Source organism: Juglans regia, chromosome 4, assembly GCF_001411555.2.
Source record: "Juglans regia cultivar Chandler chromosome 4, Walnut 2.0, whole genome shotgun sequence".
In the NCBI taxonomy this organism is placed as follows: Eukaryota; Viridiplantae; Streptophyta; class Magnoliopsida; order Fagales; family Juglandaceae; genus Juglans; species Juglans regia.
In genome coordinates, this window is record NC_049904.1 from 3,208,353 (window position 1) to 3,224,354 (window position 16,002).

Genomic DNA, 16,002 nt, shown 5'->3' on the forward strand with positions numbered 1-16,002 from the left:
ATATTAGTTTATGGATTTATTTTTGTAGGATCTCTTTGTAGAGTAATTTAGGTAATTATATTTCAATCTTAAGAAGATCTTCTCATAACAATATTTTGGAGTAATTATTATTATATTTTAAGCTGTAACCAACTGCGTATTCAAAACGGAGCCTAAGTATTTATTTTTAAAAGGAGTTATAAAATTAATTTTCCCTATAAAACGATTATTCTAAGGATATAAGAAAAACTCAGAGATTAAATTAAGTTAAAAACTAAGTACTGACGAAGAATTGACGAAGATACTGAATTTTCAGTTTTTTAAAATGGAAGTATCAATTTCACAGAAGTTAAAAACTGAGGTCTTGAAATACAAAAAAAAAAAAAAAAAAAACTGAAAAAAATCAGCTACTAATTTTGTAATTAACCATTTTAATAATTTAAATGATAATTGTATATAAAATGTCACGTGACCTATTATGATTTACGGAATGACCATTTGGAAATGTCAAATTAATGCAGTACTAATTCTGAAATATTTAAATCCTATAAAAAATGCAAAACCTGAACAAACGAAACAACAGCACCAGCTTCGGATCATCTAGTAAATTTCCCATGCATGCATGGTTGATATATGTTTCAGGTGCGTGCGTGGTTGGTATTAATAGTCGGTCATCAACTCAGAAAAAAGTACATCTTATTCGCACCTCATCTATGATCTCCGATTACCTCGGCTTCTTGGACGCTTACTTCATGGCAAAACCCGACCAAACCAGCAGGTCTCATTCTAGTTTTTTTTTTCTGGTTTCTGTTAATTATGTAAAGCAAAAGTTAATGTGACTGGAAAGTTCAAAGCAGTCTCGAGAGAGAAACAGTAGAAATTATTCTGAGGTTATGTTTGTACGCAGAGTTTGAATCCAGGAGCAGAGTGGTAATGAAACTGGACGATGATTTGGGGCGGGAACGGGGGGATGATTTCCAAACCGATGATGAAGAAAACGAGGCGGAATTGGTTTATGGGGATGAGGAGGAGTACTATACTGAATCTGAAGGCACAGTTTCCTCACCAAGTCCATCTGTTAACAACGTTGACCTCAACGATTCCACTTGGCCTCAGAGCTACAGGTACTCCATGATCTACAGTTTTTTTTTTTTTTTTAAATAAAAAATATTGTTAATATATGTTTAGCAGATCATTAAGGTGGAGGTATTGTGAAATCACCATTTATCTCAAAATGTTAAGCTGATGGGAAGAGATAGATTACACTCTCCCTCACGTGGGCCAGATTCCTCTTTAATGAGTGGACCCAACACGTAAAGTATTTAACTAAATGGGTAGAGTGTATCATTAGGGTTCGAATTCAAGACTTCTGTTTTGATACAATGTGATATCATCATTCATCCCAAAAGATTAAACTGATGGGAAGAGGTAGATTAGAAATTATTTAAAAAAAATATATTGTTGTGTCAATTTTTATTGCTTATGTGGCAATGTTGTTATAGCTAACACACTAATGATGTTATAAGAATATTACCTCATGTTATTAATAGGGACTTTGTATAATCTGAATGCAAATTTCAAACTAAAGTGAATCTGGAAAGATAGTTTGGAGTAGGGATATGAAATAGACTAAGAAACGAGTTCGACAAAAAAATGTGTGCCTGTACAGACCAGGAATGTTTTTTTTTTTTTTTGGCTGCTAGCTGCTGGAACACTACATTTTGAGGGGTTGCAAAGGAAAAATTGGCCAGACCCCATCATCTTTGGCATCGGCATGCCTTCTTGTTATTAGCATGACTATGAACATATAATAAAGAAAAACGCTTGTTGCAAGTGCCTGGTGCAAATGGTGTGCAAACGTGGCTGACGTGGAGACACTTAATGAGAGAGAGACTGAGCTGATGAGAGAGAGCTGAGGAGAGGGAGAGACCGAGCTGTTGGAGCTGATGAGAGAGTGAGAGCTGATGAGAGAAAGACCGAGATGATGAGAGAGAGAGCTGATGAAAGAGGAAGAATTCATTTTAAATTTGACGTGGCATGGAGGACTGCAAGCCGGTTGTATTTACTGACTGTATATAGAAGAACTGTATAATAAATACCAATTATCCAGTATGCTGTAGCAGAAAAATAGTGATTATGCCGGGTGAATGATGTTATGCCTAATGATTTGTTTGGAAGTGATCATATGGGGAATATAAGCAAAATAAATAATGAATACATAAATAAATTGAAAAGACTACGCAAATAATATTCTGAATTCTTCATCTCACTTGGTTGAATACGTGCAGGCAGTCAATTAGCAGGTTTACAACTGTGGCCCCACCCTCACTCAAATTTTTAAGGAAAACTAGCCTGACAGGAATAAGCAGCTTTTTTTCCACGGCACAAGAGACCCCAGAAGCGTCTGAGCATGATTCTTTGCTGAGAAAGCCTCTTATTTCTGAAAAAAGTATAGACAAAGAAGAAGTGCCTACTTCCATACTACCTGTGAAGATATCTGGATCTGCCTGCTCAAAGTTTTCTACAAGAAAATCACCCCCACCACAGGAGCAGTGTTCATTGGCTCAAGCAGTCATGAATGGTAAAAACAGGATCTTCTCCTGATTACTTTACTTTTTTATTCATCACTTTGTCCAAAAAAAATTGTGTCAAATACTTGAGCTGCTAGAACCACCACATTGCCAAAGCATTTCAATGGAAAACTATGCAGAGCTATAATTCCCACCCTTCTCTATGTTGCCAATAACCAGCACTCCTCAAGCATTTGTTTTTATACATCCAATCAAGATGCAGTAATAATCCATGGACTCCCCACTAGTGCTAGTTCAAGGCTCCTTATCAACATCAAATTTTCTTCAAACAATATTTTTGTGCTCTCTCTGTTTCTCTCTATTTTTCAAAGCTTTTCAAGGGTACATCCTTCGGATATGACATTTAAATGGGCAATACTTGTCAATCCTTTGACCATACCTTGGTAGACAGAAGCTTTAAGCCATTAAAACTCAAAGTGTCCATCTCGCAGATGCCACAACCAAGACTGATCTTTCACTTTTGCGTGAAAACACATTACAGTTACTGCTTTCATGTTCAGAGCAAACATCCGATTCTTTGAAATTTGTACTTTAGTAATGACATTTGCATGTTGATCTTTTAATGTGAGCATCAAATCCTCCATAAGAAGGGCCTAGCCTTTCTCCAACAATTGCCCATTCGTATTTTAATTCTAGCACACAATACACAATAGAAATAGAGAAATGTTTTAGCCACAAAGAAATTTCACAAAAGTAAACCCATAAACTGGCATGACTTGATGTGGTATGTTAGATTGTAAAGCTACTTTTATTGTAAAATAGATCTAATATATCATATGAAGCCATGTCAGTTTGTGAATTTATTTTTGTGAGATCTCTCTGTGGCTGTAGCACTTCTCTTAGAAATATGCTTGTGCTCATCATTCTTAAGTTGCACCGTATATAATTTTCCCCTTTCTTTTTACTGAAACTTTACAAGAATCGCCAAATTAAAAATCACCAAATTTAGTGTCTCCTTGCTCTTGATTACTCAATGCAATAAACAACACTTTTCTACCACACGTGGTTTGTTGAACTAGAGTCTAAAAACCATATGTATTGTGGATCCTTGTCATCTTCTTCACATGAAAGTAGTAGAGTTTCCTCCTCTCCTCGACTAGTTCTCTTAGTGTAATTGTTTCGATCTCCAACCCTTTTACTCCAACATTCATTACTATAATGTCTATACTTTTGGCAATTATAACATTGAATGCTAAATTTGAAACCTCCATGTTTGCTAGTGTTTCTTCCGCATTATCATATAGAAGGATTTCCATCACCAGTAAGATTTCCATGTTCTCTACTTTGGGCTTCATTATTGCTGCGCCTATGGTCGTTGTTATTATTTCCTCAATCCTTTTATCACACTTTCTGGTTTTTACCATTTTGAATCTTCAAGTCTGCCTTTGATTCCAGCATTGGTTCACTTAAATTAAATTCTATCTTCTTTTGCAATCTTTTCTCACAAAGTTAAAGTTACCAGTCAATTGAGAGTGACTTGACATCTTTCAATTCTAATATGGCCACGATAATATGTTTATGGAGTGCATAATTTCTTAATTACACAAACATCATTGAGTTTCTCCCCATAATTTCTTTGTGATGAGACATTTTCGTGCGAGAAAACCCAAGACAGCACTACACTACAATAACAAACAAACTGACAGACAACACTTCATCAACTCACCTGTTCATTAACACATCCCTTCATGAGCAGGTTTACACACCAAAAATTACTCAACAAAGATCCTCATTTCTTTTTAAGCAGGAATCAATGTTCTGTGTGGCATAGGACTCCTTACAACTCCGTATGCAGTCAAAGAAGGAGGATGGTTTAGCCTCATCATACTTGTGATGATGGGTCTCCTTTCTTGCTATACGGCATTTTTATTGAAGCGATGTTTAGAAAGCTCCCCAGAACTCCAAACTTACCCAGATATTGGAGAGGCTGCTTTTGGGTTAGCTGGTCGCTTTGGAATAGCTGTAAGTCCAACTTGAATATGAAATGTCCAATTTTTTTCACAAGCATGCTTGTATGTATAAGAATATAACCAACTAAATCATGGCTGCTGTTGAGTTTGCAACTACAAGCTGATACCTCCTGTTTGAAAGCCAAACTGACACTTGTTCTGGTCTAATGCAGATAGTTTTGTACATAGAACTATATGTAAGTGCAAAAAAATCTCTCCTATATCTATGCGTAGCTCTCTACCTTTTGTGGTGCCTTGCTTTGTACCATACTTAATAAGGTGAAGAGCTCTGGTTTGTAGGCTTCTTGCGTGGAGTACATCATTATGATGAGCGATAACCTGGCATCATTATACCCAGACACACAAATCCGTTTTGCTGGAACTTATCTTGGTTCTCGTCAAGTTTTCTCCATCACAGCTACTCTTATTGTTCTTCCAACCGTTTGGCTTCGAAATCTGAGTTTGCTCTCATACCTTTCAGGTTCCTATCCTTTTTCTTTTCTTGAAATCTCAAAATTTTTTAAGTTGCAAATACAGCTTATCTTAAAAGTTGTGTTCAGGTGGAGGAGTAGTTGCATCAATTCTGGTGGCACTTTGCTTATTATGGGTTGGGGTGGTGGACCAAGTTGGATTTCATCCATGTGGAACGGCTTTAGACCTTGCAAACATATCTGTCTCAATTGGTATCTTTGGTTACAGTTTCTCAGGCCATCCAGTTTTTCCAAATATCTATACTTCCATGAAAGAACCGTCACAATTCCCATCTGTTTTAATAGCCAGGTGACAAAACTAGTCAGTATACAGTTTGAAAATATTCACTTGTGTTGCCTTGATTCACCTTTCTCTACTTGTTTATGTTTAGACATTTATTTTTAACTTCCTGAAGAGGAGACATTTTTTTAATGTTAAAATTTACATTATTTAAAAGATTACTTCCCTGTTTTTCTTGATGGTCTTTCTTTTTCCACTACTTACATTATAAGCTTTGCTAATATATATCTCATGTGCCACAGCTTTGTTTTCTGTTTCTTTATGTACATTGGGGTAGCAATTTGCGGCTTTCTAATGTTTGGTGACTCGGTCAAATCTCAGTTCACTTTAAACATGCCCAGAGAATATGTTGCTTCTAATGTTGCAATCTGGACTGTGGTATGATAGGAAACTTGAATTTAGTTTTCTGATTTTATCTGCTTTGCATGGTACATCAAGTGACTGATGTGGTTTCATAGGTGGCGAACCCACTGACCAAGTATGCGTTGACACTTACACCCATCTCATTGAGTTTAGAGGAACTCCTGCCATCAGCTCAGCTTAGATCTTTTAGTGTAGTGCTTCTCGTCAGAACGATTTTAGTATTTTCGACTTTGGTGGTGGCACTGACTCTTCCATTCTTTGGTGAGCATTTCCTGCATTGCTTATGCACATTGAATTTCAAGTGTTTGGTTCTTCACAAAGGAAAAAAAAAAAGGATTGTTTGATATATATACGTCCTGAATGTGCTTTTTGAGCATGCAAAGACAACAAATAACAAGTAAGATTCAAAATAAAATGGGATAAAAAAAAAAGGAGACTGTTTTCTGCTAATTAAGCTGTTTTTTGTCAAATGGACTGCAGCTTCTGTAATGGCGTTAATGGGATCTTTACTCACAATGTTAGTTGTAAGTTCTCTCTTCATATACACACCTCGATTGTAGTTCATCACAGCTAGAGATTTGAGGAAGTTTGAATTAATTCTCTATCTATTGTTTCATGACAGACATTTATCTTTCCATGCGCATGTTATCTCCGCATACTCAAAGGAAAATTGACGAAGTTGCAGGTAAGAATTCTATGTCACTAAGTACTTATTCCACATCATATATACTTTATCAGAAGGCAAGTGCTATAAACCGATCCAATACTAAACCAGTTCTTGATATTCTGTTTCAGATTGCAAATTCCATAATAATTTTAAGTGTGGCTTTGGTCTGTTTATGCATTGGTACATATTCAGCAGTCATAAGAATATCTGAAAAAATAGCCTGATTGAAGGAAATGGATAGCAAGCCTCAAGCTCACACTTCTTTTGCTAAATGCACCAACATGCTTTCCGAGGAGATTCTCAACTATAGATACTAAACAACAATAGCAGTGTAATGCTACGTACAGTCATAGAGTATTCAAACGCCACGTAATTATTTTGAAACAGAGTGAGATCTACTATTAAAAAATTAATTTTTTTCATGTGGGTCTCGTATATACTCATTTCTTTCAAAGAGATTGTGCGGCGCTTGTGCACTCACGACTGCAGATATCATTTCTATTTTTCTTTTATGTATGATCATAGAATTCATTATTTGGTGTATGGCCAATCCGTGGCTTTTTTTTTTTTTTTTTTTTGAAGTGTCAAAGTTATATACAAAGTTTACACTATAACTATCATTTCTCTATGTAGATTAGTGGTACATTTGACCTGATTCATCAGGCTTCTTTGAGTCTGTAGGGTTATATGTTGATAATTCGCAGCTCTATGTATACTTCATTAGCATTCAAGTAACATAGTGTCCTACTTAATTACGGTCCATATATATTTCTTATGCTAAATTATTAATACCCTTTTATTCAAACCCTTCAAATTTTATGTTACCATCTTTAGAATATATATATATATATATATATATATTTTCCATTTTTGAATCTAAAGGATGAAAAACGTTGGGTTAGTAAAATCTTAACCATTTAAGTCTAGAAATATTGTTAGAATATTAACTATTTTACAAATTACAATGGACTTGACTGCTATGTTTTTTTTTTTTAATTTTTTAGTTTTTTATATATATATATATATATAGTAGAAGTTTATCCCCTTCTTATACTGTTGGATTGAAACTTTAATTGTTTATATCTTTTGATGAAGTGGCAAAAAAAAAAAAAAAAAAAACATGTGGATGGCAGATCAAAAATTGGTGGTAATTTATAGCTAGGTTCAACATTGAAGAGTAACAAGAGTTGTTGAATGGCCTTTAATTTACTGGATTTGTAGATGTAGAGTTTAAGCGACTGTTTTTCAGGTGATAAAAAGTATGTATATTTCTTAATAGAAATATTACATATATAAATGGATTATATAAAATTAAAATTAAAAAAAATAAATTTACAATTTGACATACTACATCAAATATGTTATGAGATTATTTTTGTTTAATTTTTTTTGTTGTTAAAAGTATTTCTTATTTACTTATAAAAAAAAGGGTCCTTCTACTGTTACCGAAGAAATCTCCCGAAGATGTGTCCCGAACAGTGCATTTCTTTTTTTATTTTTATTTTTATTTTTTTCATGTATTTTTTTAATTATCATAAACATTTTTTTAAAAAAATAAATAATTTACAATATCATTAAAAAATACTTCCTTGATCATTAAATAAAAATAAATAAAAAATTCGGGACAGAGTTTCGAGACCCAACTTTTGGTGGGTTTAGCATTTCTGTAAAAAAAAAACTCTAAATCAGATTTGTATAAAGTTGTGAGAATCAGAATTCCGGATAACATATTCAAGTTAATGTATGGTGTCGGCGAAACAATTTTAGTTCCATGTAAGAGCATTAGTAATGGCCTAGCCAAATGCCAATGCAAGTCTATAATTTAGTTATATGTAAAAATAAACATCTACATTGGACTAGCTAAAAGTCCAAAGTTAAAGACTTCAGCTACAGTAAAATTCTACTCCTCTCGAAACATAGCGAGTTACTGTTCTTGGTCTAAATTTTAGCTATTGCCAAGTCCAAATTTTAGCTAGAAGTTCAAGTTTTGACTATAGTTTTAACTTTTGGTTAGGTGAATCCAGATTAGACTAGCTATTTTAAAGTCAAAATAATAATATAATATTATATATTTTAATAATATTTTACAATTTTTTTTTTATATTTTACAAATACACTTCTTATATTAATTAATAATTTATATGTACTTAAAATTATTATTTCCTAACTATTTGTTTCCTCAACTTATTATTAACGTTTCATACTAATATTAACCGAGGTATTTAACCACATCCATTAGAATACTATAATGTTAATATACAAACAGATGCATGGATGAACCACCCATATTACTATATAATATCACTTCCAATAAATGTGCAAGTGTAATCAAATCTCACAATAAATCATGCAGATATGGACATCAAAATTGTGTGAGAGAGATAGAGACTTGTTACAAGACTTTCTCGCTCAAATACCCAAATCAGAAATCAAAATACCCAAATCTCAAATTAGATTCCAGCACAAAAATAACCAAATCACAAACCAAATTACTGAAATCTCAAAGCAAAATACTGAAATCATTCAACACTATGCATGACCACAGACAAATACCCAAATCACAAACCAAAATACCGAAATCTTAAATCAGTTACACGGAAATACCCCAATCGTGATTTTCAAGTTCAATTTATAGAGGAAATGTGCAACCTTTTAGATGAGGATTCACGGGCAAGGCAACCTTGTGACAGAGTTCGGGACGCGCAAACCCTAAACACAGATTCAATCACTTGATGAAATGGGAGAAAATAGAAATAGAAGATAGAGAGGAAATCTAAGCAGAGAAGAAGGAGAGAGGAGCGAGGAAGAGAAATTACCATTTGGGCTTGAAGACAACGGCTACACGACGGAGAGAAAGCGTCTTGCGGTTGAAGAAGATGCAAATCTCTTTGGCACTCGCGGTTGAAGAAGACGAAGGGTTATGGAGTGGGGGTTTCGGGGATGAAGAAATGAATACGAGGGAAATAGATGAAGAAAGAGAAAATAACATGGGAAAGTAGATGAAATAATAAAATATTACTTTAGGCCATGAACAGTAACTCGTTATGTTTGGAGAGGAGTAGAATTTTACTGTAGCTGAAGTCTTTAATTTTGGACTTTTAGCTAGTCTAATATAGATGTTTATTTTTACGTATAGCTAAATTATGGACTTGCATTGGCATTTGGCTAGGCCATTGCCAATTCTCTTATACCTGCATAGCACGATTTAGTCCACTTGCGCTCTTGGTTCTCACGCCCTGTTAAGGCTACGTTTGGGTAGCCAACATACCTCAATACTTTTCAAGTATTTTCGTACTATTGGAAATACTCCACATGCCAAACGCAATGAACCATCTTCGTATCAAAGTCTTTTCAAAAATTACTATAATATTTATCATTATTATATATAAATAAAAATAAAAATCAATAATATTTATCACTATTATATATAAATAAAAAATAAAATCACTATAATATATAAATAAAAAATAAAATTACTATAATATATATATATATATATAAAATAAAATCACTATAATATTTATCACTATTATATATAAATAAAAAATAAAATCACAATAATATTTATCACTATTAAATAAAAATAAAAAATAAAATCACTATAATATTTATCACTATTATATATATAAAAATAAAATTATTATAATATTTATCACTATTATATACAAATTAAAAATAAAATCATTATAATATTTATCATTATTATATATAAAAATAAAATAAAATCATTACAATATTTATTAATATTAAAAAATCATTATAATAAAACCATTATAATATTTATTACTAAAAATAAAATTACTATAATATTTATGAAATCCACATATTTTTCAACTAGTTATCTAAAAATTAACAATTCAACAAATTTTACAATATTTTTAATAAGATCTACAAACTCATTCTAATCACTATTCATAACTATTCCTAAATATTTTTAATACTATTTTCACTGCCAAACGTAGCCGACTAGAGGGGTGCGAGTGGCGAGTGATAATATGATATGAGATAGTGGAATATCCACTCTGCTCCGAAGCTCGTTGATCATTCTCTCTCCTTTTCTGGGTTTAGATGAGAGAAGATGAGGAGAACCCATTTGAAGTTTACAGGCTAGATTTCCGGGTTCTTGATTTTTCTTAACTCTTTTCTTTATGGGTTTTTTTTTTTTTCTTTTTAATTTTTTTTTTTTTTATCATTAATTTTCTTCTTTTTGTCTGAGCTAGTGAATTTCTTGAGTTTCTGGATTTGCTTTCAGACGCGGCTCCAGCTTTTATGTCTATATATATTGGTTAAAATCAGCTTAAAGTTGTTAGGTTCAGAGTGAATAATTTCCTTAGTTTTGTCTGATGCAGAATTAGACAGTAACCAATTGGATGTTGAGGAAATAAATGTTTAGAAAATGTTGGATCTCATCTACTACTTTATATTACTCCTGAAACTTCGTAAGTTTTGCTAGATATTTGATTCTTTTTAATTATTGAAGAAAATTATATCCAAGACTTTTATTAGAACCATCCTGATTTAGCATTCGTGTTTTAGACACAATTAAGTGAGACTGTAACTGCCAGCTCATGGATATTGTCCATGATTCAATGTTATGTTTGGGCCAATATAGGAAAACCACAATCAAATGCCTTGGGAATCATGACCACTAGTAAATACTAGAAGGAGTAGTTTGATTGCTTATATGCCTGCCCAAATGTTCATCTGGTGGTTTGTGATCTATAGCAGCTTCTGGGTTGATTAATGGACTTTAACGTTTTCTTTAAAAGCTGTCAATGGAGGAACCTTTTTAGGTCAGAGTACTAACATGGCTAATAGACTAATAGATTACTGAGAGGAGTTTTTTTTTTTTTGGGGGGGGGGGGGGAGGAGGGGGAATGCCTTGACCAGATGATCTGAATATGTAGCTGTTAAGATTTGTCTTCATAACTTGAATTTTCTACCAATGATCTTCTATTTCCTCTGCAAAATAAAGCTGTTGTTCCTTTTAAGATAAAAAGATTAGTGCTTGTAACTGAAGGTTCTTCACTAAAAAGATTATCTTAATTAGACCATGGTCATTGTTTTTCCTTAGTGATTTTTTCAGGCCTTAGGTTTTTGTGCAATTCCCAAACTAAGTATGGGATGAACATGAAGATTAAGAAAGGCTGTGCTAGGAAACATGGAAGGTGGTTCTGTTATGTGCATTATTGCCTTAAAATTGTTTTGACAAAATTGTTGCAATATTTAGCCTTCCTCACAGCCCTTTGTTATTTCCTCTTACATATATATCAATTTTACTTTCCAGCTTCCATGACAATAAAGGACTCGAGAATAACACTGTTGACTTGAACAAGAAAAGGAAATTACAGGCAGGGCAATCGGATTTGCCTATACCAAAGCATAAATGCTGGGATCGCAGCTTTGCTTCTGAACCGGTCTTTGTGTTTGAAAAAAATCCTGAGGTGGAAAGCATATTTCCAAACATAATAAATGGGAAAACAGAAAGAGCAGCCATGGATTATGAGGCAGAACCTGAATCAGGGAAAGACAGCAATAGTTTTGGTGGAGATTCCAACTCTGCAACGTCTTCATACGATGAAGCTAAAGTCCAATTAGAGTATGTAAAACAAACTTCAATAGGTCCTCAACTTCATCTGTTAAATGTGACAGCAATGGTTTTAAATATGCCAACTACTCTTCTGGTTTCAGAAAAGACAAACTTGCATTTCTGAGTGGAGAGCATCCTAGCCATCATGATGAATTACAAGCATTTCAGACTCTTGAGGAGCACCTCGTAGATTTGTGTGATCAAGTAGATTACACTAGCTCTGTATATGGAAATGACTGCATTGAACAGCCTACAGATAACGAACTTGAAGATATTCTCGACTCCCATGGGGTTAACCCAACAAATATGTACGTTCTTTCATCCGAAAGATGGACTGTAGGCCAAGGTAATTTAGGGATTAATATATTTGAGGTGTACATGTGAGAATAATTTAACTGGGTGGGTGGAGAAATAACTTCATTGTTTGTATGCAGATGCTCAACCAGGCACTAGGAAACAAACCATCGATCAAGAATTCGAGCAGTTCTTTTCCAATCTTATGTTGTAGCAATAGTTTAACTGGAAGCGTGTATATTTCTAAATATTTTTGTTGCATATGCATGCGAGTCTTATGATTGTTATCATGAAGATCATGTAAAACAACTTGTTATTTGTAATCATCCCATTCCAACGTACGATCCTCTGCAAAGCAGAATGTGAGGCTAACATGATAGACCCCAAAGCTTTTGGAAATGTGTGGACATGGAGAATGGGAGTTATTGTGTAATAGAGGACAGTTATTTGCATGCCCAAGATCAGTTCTTCTAAGTACAAGCAATCTTGTGTACCAATTGTGCACCGATTGCTGACGTGGCTTATTATATTAAAAAAAAAACCCGAAACTCACAGGAGAAGAAGACATACACGAAGGCCAGACCAAAGGATGTTTTCTAAAGAAAATAGGCCACGCCCAAGTCGCCATTATGTGAAGAACCAATAAACGGAATCCCCTTCGTCAAAATCAGATCTCCTTCGTCTGTCCCAAAATACCACCATGGTCTCTCTGGCTGAAAAATCGTCCTCGGCCATGGTCGAGTCCAAGAATGGAAAACAAAAACAATCTTCTTTCATGAGAGTCAACGATTTTTCGCTTGCACCGTTAGTATATAGGAAAGATTCACTCCAGTTGTTTACTTAAATAAAAAGCTTCTCTGAACGGTGGGAGAGTGGGGCAGAGTAATTTCAGGTTTATATTTTTATTCACATATGTAGCCTGAGTTTTGCTCTTTCCAATAGGAATCGTTAGCATTTTTTCGTGTGTACAATAAATAGATGCTTTCAATATTAAACACTTGCATTATACTTAAAATCATTTTTGTGAGAAAGACCAAAGCTTTCAGTTTCTATGCTTCCATAGTATTTTCTCAGCAACCAAACACATTTTTTTTTTTAAATCCATCAATATCAATGGTATCCTCGGAACCAATTAATGGGTGTGTGGTCAAAGAAAGAAAATGCTAAAGCTTTGAAAAAGAAAAGTACTGGAGGAGAGACTTTGTAGAGAGTGGCTGATTGTAGGATGGACAAGATTGAGATGGAGGTTGAGCTTGTTGAAGAAGCTGAAGCACGGCGATTCGCGAAGAGCCATTGATGGGTTAAAGAGCTTTGCTACACAACCTCCACCACACTCCACACTCTACACTTTTTTAAATTTTTTAAATTTTTAATATTTTTTTTAAATTTTTTTTTAAGTTTATTCTTTTTAAATTATTTTAAATTTTTTATTCATTATTTATATAATAAATATTTAATAAAAAAAAATAATAAAAATTAAAAATAATGTGGAGTGTGGAGGTTGTACGAATAGTAGGAGGTTGAGTAGATTTTTTGTTTCATTAAATACCATTCCATGTCAGTTTTGGTGCGCAAAAATGCTTGAAAAAAGAGTTTTCTAAATAGTCATTATCTGGTAATTTGTAAATTGTTCATACTGTGACTGTGGTTTCCTTCGCACCCCAAGTGGAGAATGATCTATTTTCTATCATTTGTTTTCATCCATATTGATCTCAATACCGGGACCTATCATAACTCTAGTTAGCTTTTTCCCTTTCTCTTTTCTTGCTTTTTCTCTCTCTACAAGTGATAATTTATCATTATATTAGAGCATAGAATTAAAACTATAATATAAAAAAATGGAGAAGATCTTGATGAAAGAGAATAAGCGAAAATTGTAACATGATTTATAACAAATTAATGGATGAAATAAGCGTGACAAACAATATTATTTAGAAGGAAAGAGAGAAAATTGTGTGGCCGTCTATATTCGAAGATGCCAAAGGAAGATGATGGCGAAGAATTAGGTCCCGACACTTTTGCCCTTACGACCGGGTTATTTAGACTCTATAAAATAAATAATTTAATTTTTTTAAATTTTAAAATAAAAATAATATTAAAAAAATATATTTTAATAATATTTTATTTAAAATAAACGATATTAAACCGTCACTTCTTGTGCATTTATAGGGCCGGAGCTCTCTGATGCAGTAGCAGGCAGCACGGACATGGACAGCTCGAACCGCTCCATCCTCCACACACGTGGTTCTGGACACGTGGGACCTAATCCTCACACGAGCCCACCTCACCACCACATGCAATTGTGTTGACTTTTTTTTCTTCTTCTTCTTCTTATCAAGATTTGGTCTTTCAACATGCCCCCACTTAGCTAAACGACGCCACAGCTGACAACTGATCAAGGCCATATATAATAATTCCGACAGTCAACTCCATTGTCCTTTTAAGCATAGGGTCGGTCGCGGTGCCCTGCTATTGGTTCTCTTGGATTCACAAAGTCAAAGCCGAGATGTAAAGGAATTTTGATGGATACTTACCGATCATGTAATTCCCATTTGCAGAGACTTATAAAACCGATATAATGCTGTCTTGATTAATTAGATGCAAGTATATATGTATTTATATTGAGGACTCCAGCATTCCATGGATTTTCTTGATCATTTCATTCCCTGCAATGCAAGTCAGTTTTTGTTCATGGAAATTAATTTCTTTTACAGCAGCTTTGATATTTTTTTTTTTCCCAACCTTCCCTTTTTCCTTGTTCTGATCCTCAGATGCCATGCATGTTTGTTTATATATGTCGTTGGTCATGCATGAAGAGGTTCACTTCAAATAAGCTGTCAAATGTTGGAGAGAGAGAGAGAGAGAGAGAGAGAGATGGGAAAGTAGGTATCTTTTGGTAAAATAAGATTGCAGCAACAATACCTTGTCGATCACCTTTGGTTAATAGATAGGGTTAAGAATCGATCTACTTTCATAACTCTATCATCAATTGTTAAGGAGTCTCGTTTGGTTACACGGATCGATAAAATGTGATGAGATTAGAAATCTGTAAATAATAGTGAGATAATTTGTAAATAATAATAAAATTGTTTAAATTAAGATTTATTTGGAGTTTTGAAAAATGAGAGAGAAAAAATTGAATAAAAAGCTATAAAGTTAAAAGAAGGTTAAAATATAATTTTTTAATATAATTTTTATTTTGAAATTTGAAAATGTTGAATTTTTTTTTTGTGTTGATTGTAAGTTTGAGAAAATTACAATGTTTAAGTAATGATTAGATGAAAAAATTAAAAATTTAAAAACTTGAATTTGAAAAATATTTGTGTTTGAATGGTGTTTGGATGTTGAAATAAGAAGAGATAAAATGAAATGGTTTCAAAAGTTTGCGTAACCAAACAAGGCTTGAATCTAATAATAATAACAATCCAAAAGCTTGCAACACTATGAGCGACCCACTTGATCTCTGCACCTAGGCAACTCCGGACCACTTACCTTTTTATAGTTTCACCATGAGAACCATCTCGATCTCTACATCAACAGCAACTCCAGAATCTATTCCGGCCAAAGAAAATACAGACCAATGGACTCAACAGTACTGACCTCAAGCACAGTAAGATGGAGATTTGATTTTCGGGAGAAAATGAACCTTGGGTGTAAAATGGGATCTTAGTCACTTTCTCTCAATAACTTAGCTCAAGGCGCTCTCTCTATGCCTCCTGGGAATGAAGTGCAGCATTCTATTCATAGAAACTTTTGAACACGGCTCGTAAACCTAGTCAAAATCAAATTTCTAGACAC

The 16,002-nt window shown here is 33.7% G+C and overlaps 2 protein-coding genes across 3 annotated transcripts; both read left to right on the forward strand.

Annotated features, from left to right (window-relative positions):
• Nucleotides 1–625: 625 nt before the first annotated feature.
• LOC109006810 (amino acid transporter AVT1D-like) lies at nt 626–6,870 on the forward strand. Its single transcript, XM_018986205.2, has 12 exons — nt 626–757; nt 887–1,103; nt 2,268–2,560; nt 4,318–4,532; nt 4,693–4,716; nt 4,820–5,000; nt 5,080–5,299; nt 5,533–5,668; nt 5,749–5,914; nt 6,134–6,177; nt 6,276–6,338; nt 6,449–6,870. The coding sequence occupies exons 2-12, from the start codon at nt 913–915 to the stop codon at nt 6,542–6,544; spliced, it is 1,629 nt and encodes a 542-aa protein (XP_018841750.1). The 5' UTR covers nt 626–757; nt 887–912; the 3' UTR covers nt 6,545–6,870.
• Nucleotides 6,871–10,296: 3,426 nt separating this feature from the next.
• LOC109006811 (protein FAR-RED-ELONGATED HYPOCOTYL 1-LIKE-like) lies at nt 10,297–12,452 on the forward strand. Of its 2 annotated transcripts, none has more exons than XM_018986210.2 (4): nt 10,297–10,426; nt 11,608–11,919; nt 12,012–12,256; nt 12,345–12,452. In XM_018986210.2, exons 1-4 carry the CDS (start codon nt 10,389–10,391, stop codon nt 12,416–12,418), a joined length of 669 nt encoding a protein of 222 aa, XP_018841755.1. In that variant the 5' UTR covers nt 10,297–10,388; the 3' UTR covers nt 12,419–12,452. The 2 variants fall into 2 exon arrangements, with proteins under 2 accessions (XP_018841755.1, XP_018841753.1); XM_018986208.2 differs by lacking the exon at nt 10,297–10,426 and adding an exon at nt 11,184–11,488.
• The last annotated feature ends 3,550 nt before the right edge of the window (nt 12,453–16,002 follow it).

Excerpts from the sequence above, each read along its gene's own strand:
- LOC109006811 (XM_018986208.2), top strand. The coding sequence starts at position 11,445 with ATGAACATGAAGATTAAGAAAGGCTGTGCTAGGAAACATGGAAG. Across the intron at positions 11,920-12,011 it reads GAAGCTAAAGTCCAATTAGA|AAAAGACAAACTTGCATTTC; the intron begins GTATGTAAAACA and ends TTCTGGTTTCAG. Across the intron at positions 12,257-12,344 it reads AAGATGGACTGTAGGCCAAG|ATGCTCAACCAGGCACTAGG; the intron begins GTAATTTAGGGA and ends GTTTGTATGCAG.
- LOC109006810 (XM_018986205.2), top strand. The coding sequence starts at position 913 with ATGAAACTGGACGATGATTTGGGGCGGGAACGGGGGGATGATTTCCAA. Across the intron at positions 4,533-4,692 it reads CTGGTCGCTTTGGAATAGCT|ATAGTTTTGTACATAGAACT; the intron begins GTAAGTCCAACT and ends GGTCTAATGCAG. Across the intron at positions 6,339-6,448 it reads GAAAATTGACGAAGTTGCAG|ATTGCAAATTCCATAATAAT; the intron begins GTAAGAATTCTA and ends ATTCTGTTTCAG.